The sequence below is a fragment of the Rhodamnia argentea genome, chromosome 7 (genome assembly GCF_020921035.1).
Source record: "Rhodamnia argentea isolate NSW1041297 chromosome 7, ASM2092103v1, whole genome shotgun sequence".
NCBI classification, from domain to species: Eukaryota; Viridiplantae; Streptophyta; class Magnoliopsida; order Myrtales; family Myrtaceae; genus Rhodamnia; species Rhodamnia argentea.
The window spans coordinates 21,309,021-21,319,696 of NC_063156.1; the positions used below are offsets into that span (position 1 = coordinate 21,309,021).

Sequence of the window (10,676 nt, forward strand, 5' to 3'; positions counted from 1 at the left end):
GCGAGGATTGGAGAGAGGAAGACGGAGGACTTTCATGGCGGACGAGGAGAGTTCTCAAGAGCTGAACGAGGATTGCTCTTTCGTTTGGGACGAGGCGTCGCAGCTGTACTTTCACGCCAGGTATGCCTCGCTCTTAGCAATTCACCGCTTTCTTCGCCGTAGCGATTCGTGTCTTGCACGAGGAGGACTTGGGTGAGCATGCGATCGCTCGATTGGATGTCAAGATTGTCAGCGTTTTCGGTTCGATGTGGAAACTCGCCATCTATTTTGGTGTTCTTTGCCGCTTTCTTTTGGCGAGATTGATTAATCTGATGATCTTCTGAGACGAACTGATTTGACTGTTGGACTGGAGTTCTCGTCTGCAAGAAGAGAGTAATTGGCGTGAAGAATTAACATTGCGCCTACATGGTTGGTTGTTTTTCTTGGCCACACAACCAAAGAACTGTTCCTAGAGTTCGTAGTGTTGCGCTTGGCGTGTATTTTTGCTTATATGAAAGTGCAAGCATAAGGCTCTTATGCGGTGGAGTGATTATTAGTTGGATACCGAAGAACAGAATGACCCTTTCACCTTTCACTAGACCTAATAGATAATCCATGTGCCACACAATATAATGTAATGTCAAGAAATTCCCATTGAATTGCTGTGAATGTAAGTTCTTTCGGTTTTGAGAGAGGTGCTGTACAACTATCACTTATGCGAGATTTTCTTTTTTCTGTATTCGAATTGAATCCTTTGGACATTTCATTTCTCTGTCACAGTTTTTCTTCTTGTACCTTTCACAGAACCGGATTTTATCATGATCCTAATGCGGGCTGGTACTATAGCACTAAAGACGGGCTTTATTACAAATTTGAGGATGGAAATTACGTACCTTTAAACCATGATGCGGTATATGTAATCTTCCTGACCTCATTGTCCAAGGGGCTCATTTTGTTCCTTTCTTTCGTTTCCTCTTTGGCATTTCACCCTACAAGGTGCAATATTGATAAGTTTCACTATCCTGTTCGTCCAGGTTGATGAACGTGATGGAGGAGGTACCCGTGAAATTTCCATGCAAGATGAATCACACTTGCATAAAGGCTTTGATGGAGAGGGTATTTGCTCCTTAAACGAGGGAGTTGAAGTTGAAGGTTGCCAGCAAGAGCAAACTGTAGTCAATGAGGCCACTCCAGGTGAACCATTTCTTCGTGCCAGTCTTCTGTTCACCTTTTCCCTGATTGTATAGACTGATTATCATCAATACATATTAGGCTGTAATATAGGCTTAATAGAAGCCCCATGGTTTTACTTTGAGATCCTCAAGTGCTTTGAGATGCTTAATGATGGCAATTCATTGTAGGAGCTCTTTTTGAGTTTAGGTGTGTAGCAGGTCTTTGTTGAAGCTACATGATTTGGTTTTGGCATCCGTTGTGAGCTCTTTTCTGCTTAATGTTGGTACAATTTGGCATTTGACCTTACTAAAGCTCTTCACTATAGTCTTAATGGAAAGCATATATGTCTTAGCTTCTGCATGGCATCTCTGCGTGTTTAAGAAGTTGCGGAGATTATGGATGCATGTAGTATTTTTCTACATCCGTGTGATATTGTTTCATGACTCTGTGATAACTAATGCCAAGTTGCCAACGATTCAGCTAACAATGTGATACTGTTGCTAACAATACTTAAAAGTACCATGATTTTATTTTATTTTTGGTCGGGAACTAAGTATCAGAACTTAAAAGAACAGATTTTCAAGTTGAGAGGACCCTAGTGGTTAGAGCATATATACCTTTTTATACCAAAAGACTGTTGACACCTGGAACTTTGCTAGCGTCCACTGTCCCACTATGGTTCAGCAAATCAAACATGTGGTATTGTTCGAAAGCCTGATAACTCTCTTGGTCATTGTTGTCTAGCCTCTGGAAAGAGAAAAGTGGATTCCATGGCGGGGAGGTCTGCAGATTTGCCAGAGGAGTGGTCCTTTATTTGGGATGAGACATTGCAGCTGTACTTTGATGCCAGGTTGCTCACTTAGCACTCGATATCTCGGGGGTGTCAAATCTTTAAATTCATGTGCTTTCTATTATAAGCATGTGGTTTCTCGATGCTAGCATGATGCTTGTTTTATTGTGCCAAAAGTCAAGATCAAGATCTACACTTTTTTCTTTGACTTTCTTGTGTACTGCTTTGGTCTATGGTGTTGTTCATTTTAGATTATCGTGGTCATTACAGGGGCCACATAGTCGATAACTCTTCAAGATAGAATTTTAGGGTCTGTTTGGCGGTGATTCTGTTCCCAAAAAATGATTATGATCAAAATCATTTTTTTTTATTCTGTTCCCTGGATGATTTTTTGAGAATCAAAACGCGTTTGGTAATCGTTTAAAATTTTTGTTCTTGGAACGTAAACGCGTTTGGTAGTTGCACAAAATTTCCGTTCCCAATTTTTTCATTTAAATCAAATAATTATATAATCACATTTGATGGCAAAGAGGGAAAATAATCAAATAGTGATTATGGAACAAAAAAAAAAAGTAACAAAATTTCCGTTCCCAATTCGTTTGTCGATTTTTCATGAGTATGCGATCGTTTATATTGTTTGAAAAGTAATTCGTATTACATTTACAGAATTTGTCTAAATCATTTCTTTGTTATTATTTCTCGTGACTTTTAGATTGATTACCCAAAAAAAAATGAAAGAAAAGCTCCTTATTGTGCAACCGCCTATAGTTTTGCACTCTTGTAATTACACATCGTACAAGCTTTACAAGACATGCAACTCAACTACATTGATTTTTTCTTCACCCGACTCGACAAAATTTTTGTGTGGCTCAAAAAATGGAGAAAAAATGGAGATTTAGTTGACGACATGGAGGGTTGGGTCCAATCTTTAATAAAAAAAAAAAAAAGATAAAAGTTGAAAAAACATAATAGGAAATAAAAAATAAAACTTAATTAGAATAAAAAAATAAAATAGCTAAAAATTCGAAAAAAATGCGTATTAGAGGTCCCTTAATATAAAAAATAAATTAGATTTAAAAATTTTCTAAAAACTAATTTTTTTAAATATAAATATAAATATAAATTGAATTTAAAAATAGGCTTAAAATTTTACAAAAGAAAAACTAATTTTTTTAAAAAAAAAGGGCGGGGGAGGGGAAGAATCCGGTGACGAGAATTTTTTTTCAAAATTTTAGCTATTTTCAATCTAATTTTTTTAAATTATTTTTAAAGTATTAAATTAAAAATTTAAATATTTTTTATTTCCCCCATTTCTTAAATTTTTAATTTTTTTTATTAAATTTTCCTTAAATAAAATTTTTAATCTAAGAAAATTAGTTTTTAGCAATTTTTAAAATTTAATTTTAATTTATTTTAATATATGTAAAGTTGAAAATCCACGTGGACTTTTTTTTTAAAAATAATACCATTTTATATTAAAAATTTAATTATAAGTATGAGGGATAAGTCATAAGTATATTGTGTAAAAAAGTGATCCCCAAAAGTGTTCCAAAACACCAAAATCATCTTTTTTTTGCTTCTGAAAAGTGGTTCAAAAGTGTTCCCGGGACCGGAATCAAAATCATTTTTTTTTCTATTACCAAGCATGTTTCTGATCCTTTTTTGTTTTTGGGAACAGAAACAGAGGATCAGAATCACCGCCAGACAGACCCTTAATTTCCATTTTGTGTTGAACCATTGTTGTCATTGTTGGATAGTTATGCACGGCTGCGCACACGTCATCAAAATAATAAATAATTTAAACTTGTTTGAAGATAATATACTTTTTGGAATCTTGATCCCCATGAAATGACGTAGAACCAGGTCGAAATGATCCCCGAAGTGATGTAGAGCCATGATTCTCTAGGAGGTATTACCGGAATCTTCTCTTCTACAAGTTAAGCTGAAATCCTTGTTGGTCTACGGGAAATTGTAATGTAGGAGAACTTTGTCCCATGTTGTTAGGAATGTGGATGTGAAATTTCTTGTTCTAAACAGCTGGCATCATACTGTTAAGATGATTATTTTTGCCGACTTTATCTAGTTCGAGAGGTTTTTGCTGTTGACCTTTATTTTCTCACATTGTTCTCTGTACTTCTGCAGAAGTGGGTTTTATCATGACCCCAATGCGGGCTGGTACTACAGCAGTAGAGATGGTGTATATTACAAATTTCAAAATGGACATTATGTGCCCTTGAAGTCCGACCTGGTAGACATTGCATTCTCGACCTGAACTAGTTTGATTTTTCCTTTACCTTCTATCTTTTGTAATCTTATATATGAGGTTCAATTTTGATATTCCTCCATCGTTACTTCAGGTTGATAAAGGTGATGTCGGAGGTACTTGCGTAAATTCCCTCCAAAATGAATCTCAGTCACATACATGCCATGGGATGAACAACAATTACTCCTCTATCTTGAGACATGAATCTGACGCTTGCCAACAAGAGGAAACAATAGCTGATGAAGCCAGTTCAGGTGAACCATTTCTGAAGGCCAGTGGATTTATAACTGTTATTGGGTAAATTTCACTAGTGGTGACTAAATTTTAGTGGATTTTGCAGCCAAGTCATTGAACTTTATTTAAATTATCTAAAGCACTGAATTTTCACTTCTTTTGCAATTAATGCGCTTTTACTAGTATTTGGCCAATTTCTGGTGGAATGCTGACATAACAGCCATGTGGCAATGGCGAGGCTTCTGGAAATAGCAGTTTGCCCAAGATTGGCAGATATTGCTCAAAGTTCTTAAATTGCAAGAAAATGAAAGTGTAATGTTTTGGCTGATCAAAACTCAATGGTTCGATTGCAAAATCCCCTAGAATTGAGTGACAACCTGTGGAATTTACACCTTTATCATTTTGGAATGTAATTTTGTCAAGAACTCATTGTATGTAGTGTTTGGCTTAAGAGAGCACCATAGTTTTTCTTTGACATCCTCAGATCTCTTAGTAAGTGCTGGTGCATTTTGGTGCTTCAAGCATATCAGTCCATGTGATCTCTGAGCATGAGGTCTATGAGTATGAAGGCATAAATATACTCTCAATAGTGAGAATCTGAGATCATCAACCACTAACTGGTGCTTTTTCAGAATTTCATTACTCCAATGACCCATCAGTCTGACCTACTATTTTTTCATTTATCAATTACCGTAAGCTAGAGGAAGTTGTTTGATCCTGGTTTACGTTATAGAATCCACAATATACATGACTTTCTGTTGAATGATTCTTCTTTTTAAAGTATAGCAACGTCCTGTATCTGCGGTGCTCTGTTACGTTCAGCTGTTGATGTGATATGGCTATATCAAATATCAAGTGTTTGTAATATATGTTCTAAATTATCTAGATCAATAAACTCATGGCAGCCCAATTGGCCACTACCTTTGATATAATTATCCGCCAAGCTTCTCCAGTCTGGCGACTGAATATCATTATTTTTTGCCGTCGTAGTGGTGCTTTCACCCCAGACTTGCTTTGACATTTTGTTTTTTATACTGCCAATGTGCGAAAGAAGTTGTGTATCCATTTATTTTGCTCCCAGTGTATCTCCTTTGATGGACTTATCTTGGAAGCAACTGGATTGTACAAATTAAAGCATGGTTTTCCAGCTCCATGCACTAAAATTAATATTGTATTTTATTATTGCACAGACAATGAGGGTGCTGTCCATCATGCTTCTGAAGATGCACAGCCACCATCAGAATGGTACCATATTTCTGCAGCATGCCTCTTGTTGTAGATTTTATCATCCTGATATGCTGAAGTGGGTGTTTCACTGCGGTTAGGTTGGAGGATACACTGATTGAACTTTACTTGGCTGGCTATTCCAACCAGACAATTGATGCTGGTGGTGAATCTGGTGATGCAATGACACCACCTGAAGCTTGTGATCGGAATGATTTTAGATTGTCATCACCCGGTTTGTTCTAGCGTTTTGCATCACAATTGGAATAACGAAATACTCATACAGAATGACTTAAAGCCTTTTCTTTTGAAATAGGAACTAATGATGCTTACGAGCTAGAAGAAGGAGAGTGGATACCGGAAGACCTCCCTGTTCCATCTGTTTCAAATGAAGACGCTTTAAATCAAGGTTGCCTTATTACCCAGAATGACCGATATTTATATTTCGTGTAGTTTGATACTAATTGGAATATGCACTTTTGTATACAATGTTCAAGCTTTTCCCCTCTCTCTCTCTCTCTCTCTGTGTTGGAGATAGAATATTTCTTGGAGGTAATTAGAGGAAAAGATTTATATCTACTTTCTTGATTAAAAAAAGCAACATGCAATTATTTTTTAGGTTTGAATTAATCTTGACCATTCTGGAGGCAATCTACGTCATCTTATCTCCCTAACCCCACAACTAAAAGCATCTGTCCTGTAATCTATCATTATGGTGAAAGAGTTGGGGCATTGCCTTCTAAGAAATGTGTTCTCCTATGTTGTCTATGTATGTGGAAGTGTGACAATATCATGTCACTCGCTCTAACCCAGTTTATTGTCACAATTTACAAAAGGTAATTATCTTTTTCTTGTGATACTGATTGACTGCACTATATTGTTAACCCAGCTCTCTTGCAAGATGAGGAAAAATGGCAAGCTCAATATGGTCAAGTCATTCAATCAAGAGAAGAGCCTGCACTGGAGTTCCCAGTTGTGGATTTGTGGGACTGGGAAGTGGTTAGAGGGTCAGGAAAGGATGGAAAAAGTCAAGTGGTTAGGCTAGTCGGTCGGCTCGTCAAACGATCTGCTAAACTCCACCCGTCTATGCCTGCCGGTGGTGGTTTTCTAAAAACTGCTCCAATATGTCAAGTGCGCTTTGATCTGGTACGAGTTAGAACAGGTTTGGTTTTGCCTCATGGTTGTGACAGTTTATACAGTTGGAAGCATAAATATATATTCGACGATACTTATATTGATGCAACCTCTGTACAGTCCTTGAGGATGTTTACATTCATGCGAGTTCTAGCCGATGATCTCTTGAAAATTCGTTCTTTCAGGAAAAATATATAAGCTGCGGAGTCCCAGTGCCAGCTACTTAGCTACAGTGACTTCTTATGATTCTTCAAATCCAACGAAAGATTGGGGGTTTCCTGAGTTAGTAGCCGGAGAAGAATCTGTCAGCCTTTCGAAAGCCACTAAGTACAGTGAATCAAAAAAAGCAACAGATGTGGAACCAGATGAACTTCTGGCATCGCAGAAGGTAACATCATCATGAGCAATATTTAAGGTTGCCATGGATCTGAGTAATGAAAGAATTCGTTCGCGCTCAGTTATTCTAGACTGAGTGTCCCTTGATAGTACATATACTCTAAATAGAACTTAAGTTTATATGCAAATGGAAAGGACTGGAGGGCCCTTCTAAGTGTTAGATGAAGGACGCTCAATACTTTCATGGCTTAGCCTTGCCAATGTGCAACATTTCTTGCTTTACACCTCTTGTCCTGAACATGAAGTATGCATCACAGTTATAATGCCTGGGTAGCCTATAGATCCTGTGCACTATGGGGCACCCATTGGCTGCCAGATCTTCAAGGCATCATGGATTATTAGAATTATTTTATTGAAGCCGCGACAAAGCAGATATTCTTGTAGCTTTTGGGTTGTTGGCCTTCATTCAAGTTGCTGGACAAAATACTTAAAATAATTTCTCTTGTTTTCTAAAAGATAAGAACCGGTCCATAATCATCAATTTTTTTTTTTTGGGGGGGGTGGAATGAGCAGGAATGATTGAAGATATGTCCTTTCTCTTGCATGAGAAGTTCTACATGATGTTACATGTACATGTAACAGGTATATGCATCAGAAGAATGCAGAAGACCTATATGAACCTACTGTAACAACACCCAGAATTTAATTTGCAACATCTAGGTGCAACTTGCAAGACAGTGCAACAGACTGGTTTATAACCTTGTCTGAAGCAAATTTGACTACCAAAAAGTATCTGCTCAATAGATGAAAGATGTAGACTGTTCATGTTCTCCTATTTTACTGGACTATAATGGTGATTGTATGGACCTCATGCTAGAGATGGTCAGGTTTATTAAATACTTCTTGCTTTTATTGCCAGCAAATAGGACCTGGATACAAGGATAGAGCTGCTGCAAGAAGAATGTTGCATCATGGCTATGGTGTGGGGCCTGGACAAAAGAATTTGCCGTCTCGTGGTGATGATGTAGGATCTTCCGGAACTTCTGTCTCTACAGAAGAAGCCGCAGCTGAAGCCCTGAACATGTCTTTTGGAGCTGGTAGTTTTGCCAGAAAAGTCCTTGAAAGTATGGGCTGGAAGGAGGTAATGCTACAATGCAGATTAAAACACTCTCTTCAATGGAAAATATCTTTGTTCATCTAAGTATTTATACAGCACAAATATGTCACAGTTGACCGGGATTCAAAATAATACCGTTTTGGATAGGTTGAGGTCTCTGGCTTTCATCTGATCTCATGGCTGGGCCACTGGGTTCCAGTCTTTTTTAGCACTGTGTGTCACAATCTGGTTATTGATATCTACCTATAAGATTCTTCCCGTCATCGAAAACTGTTGTTCCATCCGCTTCTATCTTTGCGCTTTTTTTTTCCCTTTCACAAGTTCCTGATGTGAAGAAAGCTTTGGTGCCGCTTTATGGTTGCTCAGATATAAGTACATTTTGAGGGTTCACTTAGAGAAAATAGCCTCTCTACATAGGATCTACTCCGTGTGCGTCAATATTTTGAAACCAAGATTGGAGGAAGACATGGAAATGTAACTGCTGCATGTTTCAACCGAGTTAATTCACTGTTAGTGCCAGCACAATGGACTAGTTTCAGCATTCATGGGCCTGTGCTGGTGCTCATTGTACGTGCAAGGGGAGCTGACGGTCTGGCTTTTCAAACATCTCAGTCCTTGGCTCCTCGGGGGAGCCTGAACCCGTGTAAACTTGGCAGCAGGCTCTCAAATTTAGTATACACAGGACCCAAAGTGATTAGGGTTCTCTCACTCAACCCAAGTTCAGCCCTAACGGGCGCAAGCCTGCTTCTGGTTGGACAATGCCAACTGGTTAATAGTCTGGTTTAGTAAGCCTTGACTTGCACGTGGCCTGTCTGAACCCGGCGATTCTGGGCACTTCAACCTCCGTCTAAAACTGTCTCTCAAGTCACAAGATCTACTTAATTCAATTGGATATATTTCCCTCTTTATCTGATAACAAGTCCTAGGTGCAACTGCAGGGTGAGGGTCTAGGGAGGACTGTGAAGGGTTCGGTTGAACCAGTTCAGGCAGTTGGGAATGTTGGCAGTACCGGCTTGGGTTGGCCTCAAAGTAGAACAAAGCGTCAGTGAGAACTGGCAATTATCCTTTGAACAGGTAATTTGAGCTTTACACTTAATGTCAGTTGGGTTCAGGTGTAGCACCACAAGGCGAGAGTGGAAGAGGTCTATGGGGAAACCCAGGGTGAACCATAGCTATCCGGCTACTTTATTTCAAAGGGTGATAAAATCTTCACTTCAAATGTTAAAGTATAGTCATGTCATACCTCAAGACATGAGTTTTACTGCTAGCTAGCATTGTCGTGGAACTTCATCACAGCATCTTTGTTTGGTATCTCTACTTTCTCAAACCTTTACCAGTAAACATCCTTTTGTGGATCAATTAGCACTTTGATGATATCAATCTATCATGGTAAACCCCTTTGGTAGTTAGATTTCTCTTACATCATTATGAATGACTAAAATGCACGCGAAGTTGATCGTGCAGCCTGCTTTTGACTTTTAACCTTGACTTATGTGTGGAATTATATTGCAGATAATGTTGATGTACATCTGCTTACAAATGCAGAGATGGTCTTATGAAGGCAGGTGCATATTGCTTTGTTGAGATTATTGGCCGTCAAATGTATATATTGGCAAAGTTTTCCATTTTTGTCTAGCATGTAAGTTAACACTGATTGAATCAACATGGCTCTTGCGCAGAATGAATCACAGTTTTGCCCCCTACATCTTTTGTGAATACCTCTTCTATCTGCATTCGCAGGAAATGACTTCTCACTATGATTTTTGTTTTCTGTGATGGAAGGTAGACATATCTAGACTAGAGAAATGTATTACTTAAAGTACATACAGTGCAGCCACTGGCCAGGAGAATAGTTTGGTAGGTCTACAAATCTATGTCTAACTGTATCGTTTACCTCTGGTTTAGGCGGAAAGCTTGGCAAATAGACATCTATAGGAATTAGCTTATTGACTCCCTTGATTATAAGGGAATATGCATTGATATTTCCCAAATTTCATGTGATGATTGTCTTGGTTCTCAGAGTTACAGGACTTGATGATATCTATTATCTTGGGGTTTTATTCGGAGGATCCGTTAGGATTGTTACATTTGCGTTATTAGATGTGGCATTGGGTGGATCCGACAAAATCCTAATAGGCCTTGAACTGTTGTCGCGTTTTAGGTAGTGTGTTATGCCTGGATCCATAGGGTTTTTCGATTGACCAATCAGATTCCTATCAGTAAGGCGGGTTTGAGCAATATTTGCGATCTTTGTATTTGAGTAACAATGAAATTGTTACTATTTTGGATTGTGGAAATACTAGATAAGTTGCAAAGTAAAAAATGTGATCAATGGATTGCAGGGAACGAAGTGTATCAAAACTGCTACTCTTTACATACAAGGAGCATGGATCAAGATTTCTTGAGAGTGCAAGCTGAGAACATTT

At 38.3% G+C, this 10,676-nt stretch overlaps 1 protein-coding gene across 4 annotated transcripts; it reads left to right on the top strand.

Annotated features, from left to right (window-relative positions):
- LOC115734773 (SUPPRESSOR OF ABI3-5) lies at nt 1-10,121 on the top strand. 4 transcript variants are annotated; one of them, XM_030665690.2, is made up of 14 exons: nt 1-120; nt 784-895; nt 1,014-1,173; nt 1,897-2,002; nt 4,085-4,190; nt 4,300-4,459; nt 5,630-5,684; nt 5,765-5,898; nt 5,980-6,072; nt 6,553-6,825; nt 6,983-7,185; nt 8,053-8,274; nt 9,189-9,324; nt 9,763-10,121. In XM_030665690.2, the coding sequence occupies exons 1-13, from the start codon at nt 35-37 to the stop codon at nt 9,297-9,299; spliced, it is 1,821 nt and encodes a 606-aa protein (XP_030521550.1). In that variant the 5' UTR covers nt 1-34; the 3' UTR covers nt 9,300-9,324; nt 9,763-10,121. The 4 variants fall into 4 exon arrangements, with proteins under 4 accessions (XP_030521550.1, XP_048138293.1, XP_048138292.1 ...); XM_048282336.1 differs by having other exon boundaries at nt 6,565-6,825; XM_048282335.1 differs by having other exon boundaries at nt 784-889.
- The last annotated feature ends 555 nt before the right edge of the window (nt 10,122-10,676 follow it).